This window comes from Lepidochelys kempii, chromosome 5 (genome assembly GCF_965140265.1).
Source record: "Lepidochelys kempii isolate rLepKem1 chromosome 5, rLepKem1.hap2, whole genome shotgun sequence".
In the NCBI taxonomy this organism is placed as follows: domain Eukaryota; kingdom Metazoa; phylum Chordata; order Testudines; family Cheloniidae; genus Lepidochelys; species Lepidochelys kempii.
The window spans coordinates 5681429-5702650 of NC_133260.1; the positions used below are offsets into that span (position 1 = coordinate 5681429).

A 21222-nucleotide genomic window follows, 5' to 3' on the forward strand; every position below is an offset into this window, starting at 1 on the left:
ATCCTGGGTGATCAAAAGGGCTACTTATCCACAAAGAGATTAGCACAATGGGCTACTCTGGTTGCAAACTTCCAGTAACAGAGAAGCCAAGCAACAGGAGCAGGGCAGCCGTACCAAAAGGCAGAGCCAGAGTGCGGCTAATCCCTCTCATCAGACTAACGGCTTGTCTGCCCACCACAGTTGAACCTGTTTCAACTAAAGGTGTGATGTTGTACGATGTTAAACGTGCAATTTTTTGTGTAGAGTGGCCTAAATTAGATTCCTTTACTTTGGACGCTGGCTGGAAGGGGTCTGGCAGTACCTGAAAATTAGCTCTATGTGGTTGATCTGACTCTCAGACCAAAACTTCAGCAGCATGTTGGAGGATACAGCAGAGAGGTAAGGGAAGCTGTGGCTAGTGAAAGGAGCTGGTGGGACTGGTTCCCTGTGGCTGGGCGTTAACATCACAATGCCCCAACCAGGGGGCTTGGCATTCATGGGTTCCCTAATTGGCAGTTTCAACAGGGTAGTTGAGGATCTCATGGGCTATGAAAATGGAACTCTCCTCTCTGTCTTAGAGGTGGTCCCTCCAGACGTGAGTCACCTTAGCAGGGCAGCGCGGGAGATGCTTGCTTTTGTACTGTCTGAGCTGTTCTCTGGGGAGATCAGAGGACGTGGTTTCCAGGGCCGTGGAGAAAAAACGCCTTGTAAAATGCAGCTGCGAGCTGTGCCCTCCTCAGTTGAACCAGAAGGGATGGAATGCGGAGCAGGTAGTGGCTGCCATAACCAGGCCACGCTGCATCCTGACCGTTCTCATGTTTTTGAGACACTGGGGGCTGCAGTTCAGACAGGTCGTGGGGCTGAGCACCACGTCTCTGTCCATGCCCCAGAACTCTGCCTTGGGCTGCGCAGGGCAGTGGGACCCCTGCTTTTCTCCATTAGCATCCTAGCTGTTCAGGCTCCTTTCGCAGGCAGCACTGAACAAAATCTCCTGCCCGTCGAATCTCCTCTCCTGCAGAAGCCATATCTTCCCAGGGCCCTGTTCTCTAGACAGGACTACCTGCCAGGCTCTTACCTTCCTTCTCCCTAAGGGCAGAGCAGGCCAAATGGAGCAAGCCGAAGGCCCGGAGGCCCTCCATCTGCAAAGGGACCTTGGCAGATGCTCTGTGGCAGCTTCTCCCAGGGGAAGAGGCTCAGTCTGAATAACTCTTTTGCCTGGCCCTGCAGACTAGGCTACGGTGCTGCTAAGAATTACGGACTGTCGAACTGTTACCCTCCACAAAGCCTGGCTGCTGACCAGCCTCTAAGCCCCATACGTATTTTTAGCCCACACTTTCCTGGGTGGCGTTCCCTCAACCCACGCGTTTCTGTGCTGATGATGGGCTTGTGGTTGGCGACGTCATTTATTCCACAGATGAGCTGCTTTTTCCATTTTAATGCAGCGGCGGCCAAATCCCCACATCTCTTCTCTGTCCAAATATTTATCTGTCCGGCATCGCTCCACTCTGTTAATAATAAACTCATCCCCTCATTCGCCTGTGCATGGTCGAAGACTCAGCTGTCCTCTGAGGGACCGGCTGCAGCACTGGGGTGGTGGAAGGCCGGAGATGGAATCCTCAGGTCCCCTGGCGCAGTGGCTCGGGGGTTCTGCGGGAGGGGGCTGTCTCGTGTTACAGAGCCCTAGAGATGCCCTTCAGCTTAGTTCAGCTCCCTGTGCCCTCTGCAGGGAGCCTGTTGATGCTGGGAGTCCGCGCCACTCTACATCCTCTTTGTCTCCCTAGCCAATGTCACCCTGGACCTCCATGATCTTTAGGTGCCTCCTTACTGCACCCCTGAAGGTCCCTGACATTGGGAGAGGGACAATCAGTTTTCTTTCTCCTGGGCCTTACACTCATCTCACACACGAAGGAAGCCCCACGGGTCCACCAGCCTCCCAGCCAGGATGGGAGAGGATATGCTTGGTCTCTAAGAAGGCCGCTGTCAGATCTTCTGGCCAGGGCTGCCTGAGGGTCTGGGACTCCCATGCTCCTCTCCTCTGAGCTAGTGGTATTGCTGGTCAGCATTGCTCCCAGCTTCAGTGGGCCGGGGAGTGAGAAGCAGAGCCCAGCTGGCCCCTCCCCACCACCTGGCCAGAGCATACTGGCTAGGTCTCTCAGCAGGCCCGGGAGCCCAGATATGTGTGGAAAGCAGCCGCCCTCTCTCCTGCACCAATCATCCAATGTGACGAGATTGCGACCGGCTCTTCTCAAACTGTGTGTGGGTGAGAGAGTTCAGACTGCACGACAGCAGCTGGGCAGTGCATTTTATTCCCTTCCTCATGGCTGGCTTCAAGTGGCCTCGCCGCAGAGAGAAAATCCCAGGCTGATGAGCGGAGGGGAGGCAGCATTGAGCATGGTTCCAAGAATCCTGTTTTTTGATTGTTTCCTGTTCCCTCTGTTTGAACTTGGCACAAACTTCTCATTCCCTTTTCAGAGAGGAAGCTGAAGCACGCAACCCACCAGAAATCAATGCATTTAGGATGCTTGGTTTTCTTCCATGGCCTGCTGACGAATAATGTAACATCCTTTCCATTCCCCCTCCCTTTAATCTGTCATGACTCTCACAGACGTGCCCTGAGCAAGTAGTGCAGAAGTGTTCTACACCGAGAGAGACCCCGACTTAACTTCACATGCTGTTTGTGACACTGGATTTAAATCCTTTCATCAGCGTATCCACATGTTGCTTGACTTTGCTGGAGGGTTTTCCTGTCCCCTGCTGCACCCATTAGTGAGGGCTGCTCTGTTTCCACCCTAGTGTGAATCTGATTCATTGGGAAAGTTTGTTTGCAGTGACATGCACATAGTTACTCTACTGCATGCCACTGACCCGGGTGGTGTAACCACAATATGTTGCTCTTAGGATCTTTCATTCTGAGGCTGTCAAAATGCTTTACGGGGTAGATGCAATTAACCTGACTTCCCAGATGGGGAAGCCAAGGCAAGGAGAGAATAAGGGTGTGTCTACACAACAACTAGACACCCACTGCTGGCCCATGCCAACTTGGGCTCATGGAGCTGTTTCATTGCAGTGTAGACTTCAGGGCTCGGGCTGGAGCCTGGGCTCTAGGACCCCACAAGGTGGGAAGGTCCCAGAGTTCGGTTTGTCTACACAGCAATGAAACAGCCCCGCAGCTTGGACTCCCTGAGCCTGAGTGGGCTGGCACAGCCAGCCGTGGGTTTTTCTTTGCTGTGTAGACGTGCCCTCGGTGACTTGTCCATGGTCTCATAGCAAGTCAGTGGCTGGGCTGCGAGTAGGGCCCAGAAGTCCTGACTCCTTCCTGCTTCAGTCACTAGATCACGCTCCCAGGCCTCTACTGTTAACTAGGGATGTAAAATGTTAACTGATAAGCCTCAGTCTTATCATTAATGTATTCAATTAACATTTAAACTCCTCTATGGTCCCAGGACTCCTGGCAGCGGGGACCTGGGGCGTGCTGGGGGCTGGCAGGGGAGCCCCATGTAGAACATGGGGATGCTGCAGCAACCCCCCTGCTCTCCTACTTCCTCACCTCTGTTGTGAACTCCTTAGTAGTTAAACGGTGAACTGATACAACAGGGGACAGCAACCCAACCTTTGGCACGCTTGCCAGTTTTTAATGGCACGCTGCTGTCTGCCGGACCTGGGCAGACAGCAGCGTGCCACTAAAAATCCTACCCAGCCCGGCCCGCTCCTTTCCGCCCCCCCGCCCACCGCTCTCTCCTTGCAGGGCAGGCAAGCTTCCCCCTCCCCCCGCCTCTTCCCCCAGAGTGCTGGGTTCTTGCCCCTCCTCTCCCCCCTGCGGCTACAAGCGGGAGAGATAAAAGCGGAGCCGCAGCGCGCTCTCTGCTCCGGGGACTTTGGGGAAGGGGGTGGAATCGGGGCATATCCCCTCCAGCCCCCTGCCGTGAGCCGCTCAGGGCAGGGGGCTGGGAGCACCCCCGCGACCCCAGCCCACACCCCCAGCCCTCTGCCCTGAACCCCCCTCACACACATTCAGCCCTCTGCCCTCATCCCTGCACCCCCCCCCCCACCCGACCCCAGCCCTGACTCTGGCACCCCTCACACATACCCAGCCCCCTGCCCTGACTCCTGCACCCTCCTCACACACCCCCAGCCCCCCATGCCCTGCCTCTTGCACCCCCCACATCCCCACTCCCACCCTGAGCACCAAATGGGAGCTCCTGCACCCCCCCTCCCCCCCGCACATTCCCACCTGCACCCCTTGCACCAAATGGGAGCTGCCCAGGTAAGCGCTCCACACCCAAACCTCCTGCCCCAACCCTGAGCCCCCTCCCTCATTCTAGTTCCTGGCCAGACCCTGCACCCCAACCCCCAGCCTGCTCCTTCACCCCCAGCCCTGTTCTCAGCATACTCCCACCCTCATCTCAGTGCAGAGAGAGGAAGAGAATGGCTAGAACCGGGGAGAAGGTAGGTACCTACTCTATGTGGATAGGGCCGGGACTCAGGGCTGGCAGCCAGGACCCTGGCTGGCAGGAGCCAGCGGACGGAACCCCAGACCGGCAGCGGGTTGAGTGGCAGTGGGCTGAGCCGCTCAGCCCGCTGCCGGTCTGGGGTCCCGGCGGCCGGCCCCGCTCAGCCCGCTGCCGGTCTGGGGTCCCGGCGGCCGGCCCCGCTCAGCCCGCTGCCGGCCTAAGTGAATGGAACCGCAGGCCGGCAACGGGCTGAGCGGGCCGGCAGTGTAAGATCAGCATTTTAATTTAATTTTAAATGAAGCTTCTTAAACATTTTGAAAACCTTGTTTACATACGACACTAGTTTAGTTATATAATATATAGACTTAGAGAGAGAGACCTTCTAAAAAACGTTAAAATGTGTGACGTGGCACGCGAAACCTTAAATTAAAGTGAATAAACGAAGACTCAGCACACCACTTCTGAAAGGTTGCCGACCCCTGCGATACAATTTTAATAGTTTAAACAGTAACTTTTTAAAACGCTATTTGCATCTCTAACTCTAACCACTTGGGTTGATTAAAAAACCCTTTCAGCAGAGGCACTGAAACAGATGCTGGCCCGGAATGGGACATTGAAGAGTTAATGATGCCAGGAACTTGGTGGGGGATGGTTCCCTCCTCCGGGATACCTGGGCATAAGATCCAAGGCTCCTACACTGTATCCTGCATATTGCAAGCAGTGTTACCTCTGTCTTCCTCTCCTCCCCTTCTGCAGATGGTCTTCCGCCCACCTCTGGATATCTATGACGTCCTTATCCACCTGAATGCTAAGCAGATCCCCAGGCACCTGGAGGGCGTGGACCGACCAGCGAAGTCATTCAGCCGGGGAATGCTGAAGAGTGATGCTCCGGTCAAGACCCTCGTTTTCCCAGTGGTGGGTTATGATCCAGTGCAGTGCTACCTCCAGGAGCTGAGGGTAAGTGTGGCAGTGAGCCTCAGGGATGCATGTGGGTGTCTTGTGTGCAGATTGCTTTCACTGCAGGAAATGGATACTGGAACCTCTCCATCTTCTGCACATAGTGATTGCATCCCTGGTCCATAGGAGTGGGGATGTCAGCTGGTGAAAGAATCGCCATAGCAGATAGCACCTGGAGCCCTGCGTAGGGACCTCACAATCCCCAGTGCAAATGATGGCACTAACAGTGTCTTCCTGGTTCAGTTAATTTAATGTTTCTGGCCCCCTAACCTGGCCGTGCTGGAGCAGTGAGATCACTGCAGAGAGCTCTCTTCGGGTGCCTGACAGAAAAGAGGAGTACAGGGTGCGGGGGGATGAGTGGCTCACAGGACTGATCATGGGAGATGGCTGTGTCCACATCTAGGTGATGCTGCACATGATGGCTGTTGGGTAGCCTGTGTGACATGAGTCTGGATGCTGCAGGTGTCCACAACATGGAAACCATTACAGCTGGCACTAATTGGCCCCGTGGTCGTCTCAGCAGGGAAGCTAAGGATTGAATCGGCCGTGGGAACTGAAGTCCTCATTCGCTCATGGAGGGTGGTCTCTCCAGGGTTGGATTCAGGCACGTTAGCGAGGGGAAGCCTGCTCTGTGGATAAACAGAGGATAGCCGTGCAGCACGTTTCACCAGTGCATGCTGGCAAAGCCCTTATCACCCCACCTGTGTCAGCCACCCAGTGGGCACGTGGCAGCAGCTTTAGCAGCATTCAATCTGGGCAGCAGATGCTTTGCAGGCATGCAGCCCTGTCTCGTCAGCTGCTGTGCGAGGAGCACTCTGGTTTGGGAAGGGCCTGTGAATGGCTTCCAGCTTTGCATGGAAGATCATGGTGCAGAATGCGATTAGCAGGAGGCTGGTGTCACACCTGGCAATGGAGACTGGCCCAGAGGCACGGTAATGTTCATAGATCCATCCCCAGTACAAGACACGGTGATCCCAGCTGAGGGTGGTTTTCCTCCTCAAAGACCAGATGGATGGGAAGATGGACCCCCTTCTTAAGGAAGGACTTTGAAACCTCTTCTGCGTATCCAGGGGGTAGGCTCTTCGGGGAAATCCCTCTCCTGGTGTCTGGAAGTCAAGAGACTCATAGGGCCCCAAGATTTCGGAGTTGTCACCGCAGTTCTCTCCAGGCGATGTCAGTCTCAGAGAAAGGGGAGCTCATTCAAAGAACAGATTCATACAACAGCATGGGTGGAGAAGGAGCTTTGACATAGCATTAACGGGCTTGAGCTCAGAGCAGTTAGCTCTCCCTACTAGCACTAGGCGCAGAGTTGAGCAACAGAGATGTTCTAACGATGTCCGAGCACAGCTACAATAGCTTTTGTCAGCAAACAAGGAGGCACCAGGTCCATAGCCATGTTACGAGAAACCAGCCTGTTATGTTCATGGGCAGAAAAGAACCCTCTGTCCCTTTTTGAGCTCTCGGCATAAGAGGATAGTTAAACACCCAGCAGACAGGAGAGAGCCAGAGAAGTGGAGTCTTCACCCAGAGATCTTGGACTCAATACTCAGAGCCCTCGGTCACCCATTTGCTTCTCAATTTAATGCAGAGATTCCCACTTTCTGCCCCCAGGTGAAGGGTTCACTGACCCGTAGCCATGCATGCATGCTTTCTGTGGCTGGAAGGGCTGCTGCTGTCTGCCTTTCCACGGTTTGCAGTGCTCCCCAACACAGTTCAGAGGATACAAAGCAGAGGGCAGAGGTAATTCTGGTGGCCCTGCTTTGGATGTGGAGAGCCTGGGCTTCAAATTTGGTGCAGCAGGCAGAATACCCTTTGTTTCTCCCACGCTGATGGAATTTTCTATGACGAGGACTGATCCTCCACCCCGACCCAGGGAAGTTGAATCTAGTTTCTTTGTATTTGTGAGGTTCCAGCTAAAACAAAAAAGGATATTCAGAGCCCCTAAGAGGCATGCTCTTAGCATCCAGAAAAAGCTCAACAAATAAGGCATAAGAAGGATTTGGTCCAGATCCGAGACCCAGTGTAAATAATTGCAGATAGATCCTATCAAGGCTAAGGTGAAACATGTTTTGGAATTCCTGAACGAAGGTCTCACATTGGTCTTCAAACCTCAAACATTAACATTTCAAGTGACTGCAACCTCAGTATCTTCCAGACAACAGGAAAACACAGGATCATGTCCCCCCAAGATCTTTTAGAGCAGTGTCTCGTGTCAACCCTACTCCAATTTGCAGGATTCCCCCTTGGTACCTAAACTTAGTGCTAAATGGCTTTCTAAGAACTCTTTGAACCTCTGTGATAAATGTCCTTATTTCCTTAAAAGTGGTTTTCCTCGTAGCTCTCACATAGCACTCACTTCTGCAAGAAGAGTTTCAGAACTGGGAGTCTCCTCAGTAGAACCACAGCTCTGCACCTTCCATCAGGACAAAGTTTTAAGAAGCAATGCAGCTTTCATGTCCAAGGTAAATTCAGTATTCCAGAGGACGCAAGAGAGTCCTTCCCATCTTTCTGTCCACATCCTACTGAAAATCTTTGGCATACCCTGGATGTTCGGAGAGAGTTGAAGATCTACATCAAAGATACAAAAGAGTTCAGAAAATCACTGACTCCTTTGGTTTTATTCCAGCCATTGATGTTCGAGTGGATAAAATGGTGCAAAACAGAAGTTTTACAAGGCCAGAAACTCGAAGCTCCCCCAGTGGCTACCTCCTGGACTGGAAGATCTTGTGGACTCTCTTCATAGCGTGCATAAGTTTACAAGAGTATTACGAGCTTCTCGAAGGCAGCACTTGAGCAAAGGATTCTGCACGCTGTGGTTCCGCAGGTTAAGAGTCTATTTACTCAGCTGCATAGAGTTTTGTTATATCATACCCTCCCTTACTGCAGACTGCTCCTGGACAGCCCACTGTAAGGGGTCTGTGGATCTTCTGGGTGCAGAAGAAAAAGAAAAACCTTCCTTCTGGTGGGCAGGTCCACAGACCCCGTACAGTGAGTATTCTCATGTTACGGTTTGTCGAGCGTCAGAACCAGAACTCTCAGGGCAGGGTGGGAATGGCCAGCCCTTTGAAGATCCTGGTAGGTTTGAGATCCTTCCATGCACTGAATTCTCTAAGGATTAACTAACAGTAATTGAACATACTGAAATTCAGAAATTTTCATATGAACATTTCCTACTGCAAAGCAACTTTTATTTCTGCCTTAAAGCAAGGATGGGCAAATATTCATGCTGATACGTTGTGAGAGGAGGAAAAAAATAGACTTCTGGGGATGAAGAAGGTTTTTTGTCCTGGATATGATGGGATCTATGGACCCTTCCCTCTAGAAGAAAGGAAATGTTTCTATTCTGAATAAAGGCCCCTCTGATGGGTGAATCTGGCAAGTGGCCTTAGGAAATTCTCTGTCACATTGCAAAACAAGTCGGTGAGTCGTACTATACGGGCAGATGTTGGTGTGTGCATGTACACATACTCGTGCATATTTTGGAACAATTTTTCTCCCACATTCTCTCTGAGGTTAACCTCGGCTAAGAGGATTTTATTAGTCACTTGCTGTGCCCTTTATTCTCCACCCTTCTCGAAATTGCAGAACACTGTCTCCCTACAAATTCTGTGGAGCAATCTTCCAAAGAAAGGAGTGAAAATTCAGTCACGTGCGACATTCGCAAGATCTGACGGTGCACCAGTAAACAATACTAGACGGAACAGTTCTTCCTTTGTCAGGGAGATGGCCCAGTGGGGCTTTTCCACCTCTATCTTGTGCGATTCGCTGACTCCTTAATGCAGCCCAAAGAACGTGGCTGCTTTCCTTCTGTGGTTTGCACACGCAGATCAGTATGTCGGCAGGCCCACGCAAATCTCTGGGAACCCTCCCATTGGTTTTTAGTGTGTTGCACAAAAATGGTAGCTTTTCTGTTTGTCCTTTTTTTTTTTTCTTCAAATTTCTTGGTGACTTTTAATCTCTATGGGCAAATTCCAATCCTGGTGTAATTTTCCCTCTATAATGCCATTGGATACCGAAACAGTCCCCTGGCTGGCTGCCTAGGCGGTGTCACTGGCTCTTCTCACTGACCCTGGGAAAACAAGTTCCTGATATGCTCCTGAGCCTCAGAGTGCCAGTCAAGAGAGTGATTATCCTGGCAGGGAGGCCTGCAGAGTGCAAATGGCAAGTGCTTTTAGGTAGGATCTCAAGCAAATAGCTACAGTTTAATTTTAATTAGGATTTAGAGGCAGGTTGTTAACGAGAACATTTAGCGTGTTCAAAGCCCTGAACAAACCTTTAAGTGGTATATGTATTATTTGTGCTCTAGTAGTGTGGATGTGCTGGACTCTTTCCAAAGACCAAGTGAGAGACAGACCCTTCTCTAGCGAGCTCCCGGGCTGAAGGCAGGCATGATGCAATCAATGAGCGAGAGCAGCAGCCGGAGGAGGGGGGGAATGAGGATTAGAAAAACAAGGTCACACAGTTTTAAATCCTCCTTCATGCACTACGTACCCCTTCTCCAGAAAATCTGCCCCCTCCACAGTCCGGCCTCCCTTCCCCATTCTTGAGATCAGAGGCTCCCAGGTCATGGAAGACCAACATTTTTGGTTCCATAAAATCATTTAACTGAAAGCTTTTCATGGACTTCTAAAGCCAAACTGCAGGGGAAACTTTTTTTTTAATTACCCCCTCCCCCCTCAGTGTTTGCAACCTCAGAATTACAGCGCTTGGCTAGAGCATGAGAGGCAGTCAGGGAAGCCGACCCCCTTTGCGTTCACACTCCGTGTTTAGTGAGACACAAGTACTCTACAAACAGCACAGAGGCTGCAAATAATAAATTAGACCTTTTAAGGCTGTAATTTTTCAAGTAGCTGAACAAGGCGGCTTTCTGACTCTCCACCCAAATGTTTTCTGATTTCAGGTGGTGGTAGTAACGTAGGTTCAGAGATCTGCCCTTCAATAAGGTTTTTGACCAGACACTGTCCCTTTAATGTCTGTGCTGGCCTTTGTTACCCAGGGGAAAGGTGCTATGTATGTACAGAGCAATAACTTTACTGGGAAATAATCCGTCTCAGTGCTGTATCATGTGAAGGCTAATGGCTGTCGTCCAGCCAGACACGCCTGTGTAGCACCTCCAAGCCCTGCACATCGGCATCGGTGTGTTACTCTGGAGAACTCACCCCTTAGAATAATCAGGGCTTTTTCCAGATTGTCAGAGACCTTATTCCCTTTTATGAGGGATGGCTTTCCCTGGTTTGAAACATAAACACACAGCACTGTCAACGTGTGCTTAAATGTATTCCCTTAACGGGCTCATTCCCAGTGGTGAGCTGGAGCCGGTTCACACTGGTTCACTGGAACTGGTTGTTAAATTCAGAAGCCCTTAGAAGCCCTTTTAGAACCGGTTGTCCCGCTTCTAAATTTAACAGCCGGCCAAAAGTGGCGCCTTAGGCACCAACTCCGTGGGTGCTCCGGGGCTGGAGCACCCATGGGGAAAATTTGGTGGGTGCAGAGCACCCACCGGCAGCTTCCCCGCACCATGCCTGGCCCCAGCTCACCTCTGCTCTGCCTCTTCCCCTGAACGCGCCGCCCCCGCTCTGCTTCTCCGCCCCCCAGTGCCTCGATTTCCCACGAATCAGCTGTTCGCGCGGGAAGCCGGGGCGGGCTGAGAAGCAGGCGGCAGCTTCCCGCTCAGGCCCAGGGAGGCGGAGGTGAGCTGGGGCGAGGGGGTGTGAGGAGGGCCGCCTGCACCACAGCAGGTAACCCGGGGGAGGCGCGCAGGGGAACTGCTCCCCACCTCAGCTCACCTCCACCACCCTGGGCCTGAGTGCGAAGCAGCCGCCTGCTTCTCTGCCCTCCCCGGCTTCCCGCGTGAACAGCTGATTCGCGGGAAGCCGGGTGGGGTGGCGGGGGCGGAGAAGCGGGGCAGCGTGTTCAGAGGTGGAGGTGAAGTGAGCTGGGTCCGGGCGCAGGGTGGGGAGCTGCCGTTGGGGGCTCCGCACCCACCAAATTTTCCCCGTGGGGGCTCCAGCCCCGGAGCCCCCACAGAGTCGCCGCCTAAGGCGCCACTTTTGATATGATCAGTGGGGGGAGTGGCTGCTCCCCCTGCTCCCCCCCAGAGCTACGCTGTCCCACCCCTAGGAGCCAGAGGGACCTGCCGGATGCTTCCTGGGAGTTGCCCCAGGTAAGCACTGCTGGGACTCCCCACCTTGGCCCCCGGCAGGTGCCTCTGGCTCTTAGGAGTGGGGTGGGCACCCACTACGGTGGCCCACGAGACCCTCCTGCCCAGTTCTGGGGGTAGTCAGGGGACAGGGGAGGGGGCTGGATGGGACAGGGGTCTGGGGGGCATCAAGGAATGTGGGGGGGTTGGATGGGGCAGGAGTCCGGGGGGGTGGGGGGGCCAGGACCCCCCTCGTGGGGTGAGGAGGGAACCGGTTGTTAAGATTTTGGCAGCTCATCACTGCTTGTCCCCCTTTGCTGGTGTGAGCCTTTCATCCGAGAGGAATTTGGTATCAACTTACCTCTGAACATTCTAGATTTGCCCACGTCTAGGAATGTGTGGGCGGGTAATTTTGTTTGGGAGGCACTGATTTTAAAACTGGTTTGGCAAGATGTCCCCTGACTAGCCTAGCCTGAATGAACGCCCTGTTGATGGGATGAGCTGGCGGGTATCAGTCCATTTCCATCCCAGCAAGCCAAGCACGTCACCCTCTGCTTTGAATCCCTCCTTTCGGCACTACTTCAGATTTACAGCCCTGCCTTTCAGGCCTGATGACTCTGCCACTCCTCTTTTATCCTCTCTTGCCTCTTAAGATGCCCCTGTCCCCACCCACTCAGCTCCAGTGCCAAGGATGCCAACCTGGTTCACCTGCTCCTTCCACACTGATGTGTTCTTTCTTCCGTGCCCGCCCCTGCACAGACAAGATCCTTTCTGAGATGGCTGGCAAGGCTGCTACTCATTAAGAGCCACTTCTACTGTGATGTGTACAAGGATATCAGAGCAGTGGTAGCAGCTGAGTAGAGGGGCACTTAGGAAAGTTTATCGGCAAGCACCCACCTTGCAGAGGACCCCACTGTGAGCCGCTTGATGGCTGTCTCAGCAAAGACGTGACTAGGCATGGCGTGGAATTGTTATACTCCTAGAGGGGGGGTCTCCTTCTCCTGGGGATGCGGGTTGTGTCATATTGGCAGGGCAGTGGTGGGAAACTTGTACTGCCGCTGCCCAAGCGCTAACTGTTCTGTGGAGAAGTGGTGGACTTTAGTCTGCAGAGCTAACAGAGGAAAGTACAACTCGGTCCCTGACTGGAAGCTGAATAACCATGAGCGTAATTAACGGCGGGAACAATTTACCAGCGGTCATGGCGGATTCTCTGTCACTGACAATTTTTAAATCAAGATGGGATGTTTCTACTGTAGGGATTCCTTTTGGGGCAGTTCTCTGGCCCATGTTCTATGGGAGGTCAGACTAGATGGATGACAACGGTCCCTTCTGGCCTTGGAATCTATGAATCTGTTCCTGGCAGCCGCTCCCATGAGTTTGGCCCTAGGAGTTGCTTTAAGTGGATTCAACAAGGTTAAGTGCAGAGTCCTGCACTTAGGACGGAAGAATCCCATGCACTGCTACAGCCTGTGGACTGAGTGGCTAAGCGGCAGTTCTGCCAAAAAGGACGTGGGGATTACAGTGGACGAGAAGCTGGATATGAGTCAGCAGTGTGCCCTTGTTGCCAAGAAGGCTAACGACATATTGGGCTGCATTAGTAGGAGCATTGCCGGCAGATCGGGGGAAGTGATTATTCCCCTCTCTTCGGCACTGGTGAGGCCACATCTGGAGTATTGTGTCTAGTTTTGGGCCCCCCACTACAGAAAGGATGTGGACAAATTGAAGAGAGTCCAATGGAGGGCAACGAAAATGATTAGGGGGCTGGGGCGCATGACTTACAAGGAGAGGCTGAGGGAACTGGGCTTGTTTAGTCTGCAGAAGAGAAGAGTGAGGGGGGATTTGATAGCAGCCTTCAACTACCTTAAGGGGGGCTCCAAAGAGGATGGTGCTCGGCTGTCCTCAGTGGTGGCAAATGACAGAACAAGGAGCAATGGTCTCAGGTTGCAGTGGGGGAGGTCTAGGTTGGATATTCGGAAAAAAGATTTCACTAGGAGAGTAGTGAAGCATTGGAATGGGTTCCCTAGGGAGGTGGTGGAATCTCCATCCTTAGAGGTTTTTAAGGCCAGGCTTGACAAAGCCCTGGCTGGGATGATTGAGTTGGGGATTGATCCTGCTTTGAGCAGGGGGTTGGACTAGATGACCTCCTGAGGTCTCTTCCAACCCTAATCTTCTATGATTCCTCCCATGGCTATCCGTGTGTCTGAGATCTGATCCCTGTTCCCCAAGTGTCTGGTGGCACACGTTCAGGTAGACCACACCTGATGTTGTTTACTAATCTCAGTCGTCCCGTCCCCGCCCCCACCCCCCACGCCTGCCGCACTAGGAGTTGGGTTGTGTGGGCACAGGGCAATCAAGCTGGGGCTATTATCGTGGTTCGTGAGCGTTCCTTCTGAACCCTTGTTCCAGGCAGCCGCCTGAGCAGGCTGTGGGAGGACAGGCTTGGTGGGTCATTCACATTGTTGAAGTATTCATGCCATGAGAGCAAGTCCGTGCGGAGCCCCACGTAGTATGACAGCAGTTCTAGTGGCAAACTTTTAAAAGGAAACTGAATTGTCTAGTTACCGTGACCCCAGGTGCTGTATTGCTGGGAGCGAGTCTTTCCTTGTGATTATTTTGCAATTTCCGTGTAGTACTGGCAGCGCACCTGAAGTATTTGTGTGGGAGCTCGGCTGTGGGGGCAGAGGAACTGCGGGAAGGAGCTTCATTAGTACCCCGGTCTAGCGATTGACGCGCTATGAGTGGGCTTCTCTACCCCACTTTCAAGAGCGACCTGCCGCAGAAAGAGACGTTTCTCATCCTGAAGGAGTTAGCCTCACTCAAGCGGAAACTTCATAGCAAGGAAGGCCAGTGCATGGCACACAGGCCAATTGCAAACCATATGGTTCTGCAAGACGGCCCTGCCTCCGATCCAGGGGAGCATGGCCTGCTGGGAACCGTACTCACTGTGGGCTGCACCTCTCTCTTAAATGTGCAGTCTCCTCTGTTTATGTCCAGCCTAGCGAGAGGGACATAGGACTCTAGTTTAGAGGAGATCTTCTGGGATAGGTTGAAGTCTCTTACTGACCTTTCACCAGGCTCTAAGCGCCTGTTATATTGTCCTTACGCTGCAGTGGGACGCAAAAGAGAAACCCTGATCATTGGGGGCTGCTTGCTGGCTGCACTCCTCTTTCCTTCCCTTACGCTGCAGGGAGCTATTCCATATTGTCGTGGTTTCCCTGGTGTTGCTGCCTCGTAGTGACCTTTGTTACTGGCGGGGTTGGTGGCTGGCAGATCCCGCCTCCTCCTGCGTGATGAGCTCCAGTGCCTTGGAGTTGGTATCGTTCTGTTGCAGGATGGGTCGGGGGTTTGCCCTGCGGCCAGCCCCTGGAGGGCAGGTCATTTTAATTGAAGTTGGGATGTGTTGATCCATGGAACAGTTGTAGAATCTGCACTTTCAAGAGGCTTTCGCCGGATCTCGTTTGGCTGTGAGCCAGTGTCCTTGGTGCATCTCCCTCCTGGGGAGCATTACACAGGGTTTGTGACATGTGATTTCTGACGCCTGAAATGACTCCCTTTCGAATCCTCTTCCAGGAGGCCTTTGGAGACCTGGCCTTGTTCTTCTATGACTCGCACGGCGGGGAGGTGATTGGAGTTTTGTGGAAACCCTCCAGTTTCGAGCCCCAGCCTTTCAAGGTGAGATTTTGACCCTCTGCTTTTAGTGTCTTGTTTGTTCTGGTGCTGTGGGAAGTTTGGAGGGGATTGTAGTAACACTGGTGTCACCTAGTCTCACAGAGCAGGTCTCAAAATGCTTTACAAAGGCGGGCAGTATCCTCTCATCTGACACTCAGGGAAACTGAGGCACAGAGCGGTGAAGTGACTTGCCCAAGGCCATCCAGCCAGTGGCCGAATTGGGAACAGAACCCAGATCTCCTGAGTTCCAGTCCAGTGCTCTATCCACTAGGCAATAATACCCCCCAAGACACACATCCTTTGACCAACACTAACACACGCACACCCTCCTTAGCTCTCCTGGAGAGTAGGTGAGTGCTTTCTCCATTGACAGGGAAACTGAGGCAAAGAGCCTCATTTTCAAAGGAAGCTTGTGTTTTTGGTTGCCCAGTTTGACACCCCAGGGTCTGATTTTTCAGAAGTGCCAGGTGTCTGTAGCTCCTACTGACCAGTAGATGTCCAGGGTGGCAGCACTGGGATTCCAAAGATCCTGCTGAGTTTGTGCCATGCAGTTTAACGTGCAAAGCTATTTGGGAACAAGAGTGTGGCTTGGAGAGTCCCTGGGGGATGGTAAAGGTGGGTCTGATGCACAGGTGTGGACGTGAGTCATGCTGCTTTATACGAGGAACTCATCAGACTCAAAGAAACTTGTGATTACTGGCCCACAGTTTTTCTAGCAACCCTGGCTGTTCTGCCGTCCCTTTCATTCCCTAGGATCAAGTGTAGCTCCTCTCTCTGTGCCTGGGGCACTTGCTGCCCTGCAGTGCTTCTGCTTGGAAATCTAGTCATTCACTGCGATGAAATGAGATGATGCCCTCAAGCCCGTGCCTCGCTTTACACATCTGAATAGCTATTGACTTCAGTGAGATAACTCCATGCCTACAGTAGCTTGCTGGATTGGGTTCTTAACTCCCAGTAACAGATCAAAGCAAAGGCAGCTCAAGACATGTTGTCTTTGATCCGTTGACCTTTAAGGCACCCTCTATGCATTGGTTTCCTGGGTCCATCCCCACCTCCTAATATCATCAGTGAGTAATTTTCCAGTGTTCAGTGCACACATATAAGAGGTAATTGTGATTTGGAAATTGCATCATTGCTATATTGATGGGCTGCTTGGTTGTGTATGCTCTGAAGAGGGTGCTTTTGCAGCCTTCTGGTTTACACTGTGTATTTTGCAGCTGACTTGACTGTAACAGGAGCTGTTAAAAGTGACAGTAGTGCTAACAAAAGGGGACAGGATTGGAAGAGAAGTGGTGAGAGCGAACAGCGGCAGCATTTACTTGTCATGTTGCGCTCACTGCGGAAGGGTAGGAGTGGGTAGGGGTTGCATTAGAGATTTAACTTCTGGAGAAGAATACAGCATTGCTGGGCACAAAATGCAGATGTTAGTTAGCCCAACCCATATGCATGTGTGTTACAGGCATCCAACATGAAAGGAAGAATGATGGCATCTCTAAGCTGTGAGGAGCTAGTCACCGTTCCCAATGTGGAAGCCATTCTAGAAGACTTTGAGATCCTGGGAGAAGGTCTGGTCAGATCAGTGGAAGCACGTACAGAGAAATGGACTATCTAAGACCATCAAGAGCTCTTGTTAGGCCTCCTGTACCATATCTGTAACACTTTCTGTTTATAAATCTGTTCAGGGGAAGAAAACTCATGAGCAATATCTCTAATCCTGTTAATCTGGTACACCTCTCATTCACAGAAACATTGCACCCCTTGAAAAGGGATGATAATTTCTATAGACATAAGACACCCCCTCTTTATACCTTCACCAAAATCATCTCAAGGTGAGATGAATTGTTCATAAATGTTCCTATTTGTTCCTCATGGTGAATGTTTATATAAAATGTCCATGTCTCAAATACCTGCTGGGATGTAAAACAGGAAAGGCATTTCCTAGTATAATAAAGAGGTATTTATAATAACTGCTTTTATTTTTGTCACCAACAACATGTCTCTCATAAGAGACAGACAGACACACTCTCTCTCTCTCTCTAGTTAGTTAGTTAGTGAGAGAGCAAGATTATCCAGAGCTAGTATAGTGAAAAAAGAGAAATCAGGGGACATGAGAAGTATATAAAACAATGAATGGGCTAGAGAAGGTAGATCGGGAGCCTCTGTTTTCCTTGTCTTATAGTGCAAGAACAAAGGGACATTCAGTGAAGTTAAAAGGTGAAGTATTCAACATTGGTAAAAAGAAATACTCTTTTTTCATGCAGTGTGTAATTAGACTGTGGAACTCACTGCCACAGGAGGTCATTGAGGCCAAAAACTTAGTGATCGGACACACAACTTTGAATAGTCTCAATACCCATTTAGTTCCTGCTTACAAGCATTCTGGAGGGGATGTTAAACCTAATGGTTCAGGGCTTAAGCCAACCTCTCACTACTTGAGATCAGGATGAGACTTAATGTGGAGGCAATTTTTCCCACATCTGCTATTGCAGGGTTCTTGCATCTGAAGCAGCTGGTGCTGGCCACTGTCAGAGGCAGGATACTGAGCTAAATGGACCGTGGGTCCGATGTAGCATAGCAGTGCCTGTCTTCCTCTCTCACTGAAATTGCTTTCAGAAGTCCGAACATGTCTCTTGGGACACAGACGCAATTTTTAAATGCTGATTATGTTAATATTGTTGAGGAGTTAGACATGCCAGGAGCTAAGCCACCCCCAAGGGGTTAAATTGCCTGTAAATACCCTTTGTTGTAGCAGTCTTTTTTTCCACCCCACCCCTACCCCCCAGTTCTGTTTGCACTAGGGAGTTTTAGTGCAATTTAGCTATACTGTCAAATATAATTAGTGGGTGAAACACGTGTCACATCTGAGAGCAGATTTATGCCTCTGCTGTGACTTGGGGAACCGGGGGGTGTGTGTGGACAGGACGATGCTGACAGGCCCACATTGAGTTCCATTAGCAAACAGCTTGAGCAGCTATAGAACAGGGTTGAAAGCTTTTACTTTTTTCAGTTTTAACTTAAGGCCCTTCACAATGTATCTTTGCCCTGGCTACTCATCTCTTAAAGGCCTCCATCCCGGCCTTAATTGTTCATTGTCAGATTTACCCAGAAGCCCCTTCACACTTCGGTGTGGGAGGAGTGCCCTGTGAACTGAAATCTGCGGGTTTTACACCAGGCTGCTCCAGATTCCCCCTTAAAACTTGCCTGTGCCGTGCTGCCTTGAAAAACTTAGGCAGCTGGTGTGCGGGAATCTATGCTTCTCACGTGGGTCTCATGAGCTCCCTGCCTGGTCTGTTTGTATCCACTTGCTGTCCGCTTCGATTGTGGGTGGTTTGTGGAGGGACCATCTTCTTGCTAATTGTGGCCTTGCCCTAGTGAGGGCAATTAGAGCTTTTCTAATGTGTTACAATCCTAGCGCTGGCAAGGCAGCTGTAGTTCTCAGCCTGCGTAGCTGGTCCAGGTAAACCCTAGGTTCTGCTATAGGGGGTGAGCTCTGCTTTCCACTCTAGGTCCGGGCTGAGGTCCAGTTGCACGATGGGCATGGAGAGAGCTCAGCCCTGCCGCAGCCTGTACTCTACCTGCCCCCTGGATTATTTAAGGAGGGACAGTCCCTGTTTTGGAGCCAAGCAGTTGCCATATTTCTCCCCCCCCCCCCCCCCGCAGTTCTTCCAATGGCTCCCCCACTTCAGTGTTTCAATACATTAAAACCTGTGTCCCTCTTTTCCTTCCTAAATAGCCCTCATTCTGGCCATGACCAGATGTTGGCCTATAAGGGTGTGTGGGCTCGTTGCTTTCACCCCAGCACCTCTTGCCAGCACTGAATTCCCTTTAGAAACATAAAGGCAAATCAAAGCTTCGTGGTAGCTGTGACCATAAGGTGTTTTAGACCTGCCCTGCCCTGCCCTGCAGTGATGCTGCAGCATTCCTCCTCCTTGTCTTTCCTGGGTTTTGCCTAGGGTAAGGCACAAAAGTTTGGAGAACGTCCAGGCTGGTCTTTGCAAATGCGTTAACTCCCTTGAGTTAACTGACAATCCATTATCCCAAATGTAGATAACACCTTGTTCAGTACCCAAGTGCGGTGCAACCCGGAGGCTGTGTCTACTACACTGCGAACTTTTGCTGTTGCAGCTATGTCAGTCAGGGATGTGAGGAGGTGTGATCCCTGACGGAGTTGGGCCAGCAAAAGACCCTAGTATAGACACGCGGGTGGGGGTAGAGCTTATTTTGCTTGGGGGCAGAACTGAAATACATGGAGTGTTGTGGGTATAAGCTGTGCCAACAGGGCATTTTTGCCTCTGTAGCATGCTGGTTTAGCTGTACAACCAAAACCTTCTAAATGTAGGCCTTGCCTTGTAGTGATCCATTTTGCTGCAATTAGTCTGTGAGAGATGGTCCACCACGGTGAAGTAGGAGCAAGTCTATGTGGTGGGGTAGACACAAGCTGTGATGTGGCTATGTCCCACCCCTGGGCATTTCCCCCTCTTCTTCTACTGGGGGGAGAATTATATCACAACAACACAAAGCTTCAAGCATCCCCTTGCAGCCATGAAAAGGGAATCCAGGACAAAAGGTCAAAGGCTTCTACTGAAGGGTGTGCTGGATCTGGCCACTAAACAGTTAAAGGGACATTGTCAGCCTTTATAGGTGCCCCAGATTACCTTCCTTAGTAACATTTTGGGTTTATGTAATGTAATTTACCTTCTTCTGCACCTTCACTCCAGAGATCTGGCTTCCTCCTCTCTTATCTTTGTATTCTCGTCAGTGATATCAAACTGTAGTGTGGCCAACTCCCATGAGTCTCATGGTCTTAGCGCTTTTCTTAAAGCCCTAGCTCCTGGAGTCATGTGATTGGAGCAGAATCTCAGCTTTTGCTTAAAAAAGAAAGACAAGGTGGGTGAAGTAATATCTTTTATTGAACCAACTTCTATTGGTGAGAGAGACGAGCTTTTGATCTTACACCTGAATACAAGCTCTTGTCTCTCTCATATCCTGGGACCAACATGGCTACAACAACACTTCATACAACAGTTGAAAAAGAAAATAAATTTCTAACCTCATGGTTGCAGAGAGCAGCTTGGAAGTGTGACTTGAGTGTAACCTAGAGGCTTGAAAGCCAGAAGGCTAATGAAAAGAAACCCAAAGGTGTTATTTTTTTAAAAAAACATCATTTTGTTGTTTAATCCATTCTCACGATTTTTGGTTTTTTGAGGCCTGATTTTTCAAAACACTTTTGATCGATAGTACGGAAATGGAGACCGTAATTTTGGAGGGTGGTTCACCCACCAGGAGTCTGAGTCTCTTCTGCTGAGAACTGGCCTCTAAGCACACCCAGATCCCAGGGCGACTCAGTCCAGTTCTTACTGGGACGGCTATGCAGGGTCCAAAAGCAGAAGAAAGGCAAATAATTGCAGGACCCTGGAGACTGACAATCTTCTTCCTACAGTGCAGCTTGCTGTGCTGGTGACTCACCAGTGGGTGCTCTTCCACCTGAGTCAGTGACCGTGCTTTTTACTTTTCAAATAACTGCAACAGCAAATTCTCACGCCACCCCAGGAGGCGGATAAGTATCATTATCCTTTATCTTACACAAGATAGCTAGTCTGTTGAGTGCTAAAGAGATCATTAGCTCTCCCCTGCTGCCTCCCCACATTGACAATAGGAATCCACTCAGATGCAGGCAAAGTCAGATCAAATGAATACATCTTGCACTGCAAACTGTAGGGAAGTTCAGTTCTTGATCTGGACCCCCGGCCTGTTCCATTGTTTTCCGTACACAATGAGCAGCCGTAGACCTTCACTGGACTGACTTTTTATTTAAGATAAAGGGAACCCAAACTAGAAAGAACAAGAGAAGCATCTATGAGCTGGCAGAGCCGTGAAGACACACTCAGGGCTACTTGAATGTTTTAGGGTCTTCCATGCCTTTAAATATTCCAGCAGTAGCTCTTTATTGAGCTAAGCTTAGAGGCCAAGATTTTTCAAGGAGATTCTTGGGTGCCTTGTATTTTTGGCAGCCCAGTTAAAGGGGCC

General features: G+C 51.0%; 1 protein-coding gene across 5 annotated transcripts in view; it reads left to right on the forward strand.

The window, feature by feature from the left end:
- The window catches only part of NOL6 (nucleolar protein 6), a 74087-nt gene extending 56925 nt beyond the window's left edge, over positions 1–17162 (forward strand). For 4 of the 5 annotated variants that reach the window (XM_073343403.1, XM_073343406.1, XM_073343405.1 and 1 more), the window contains exons 24-26: positions 5187–5387; positions 15097–15198; positions 16655–17162. In XM_073343403.1, the coding sequence (XP_073199504.1) occupies positions 5187–5387; positions 15097–15198; positions 16655–16807 (456 nt within the window). In that variant the 3' untranslated portion in view covers positions 16808–17162. Of the gene's footprint in view, positions 1–5186; positions 5388–15096; positions 15199–16654 lie in introns of those variants that run through there. The other variant, XM_073343407.1, reaches the window with a different exon arrangement.
- The last annotated feature ends 4060 nt before the right edge of the window (positions 17163–21222 follow it).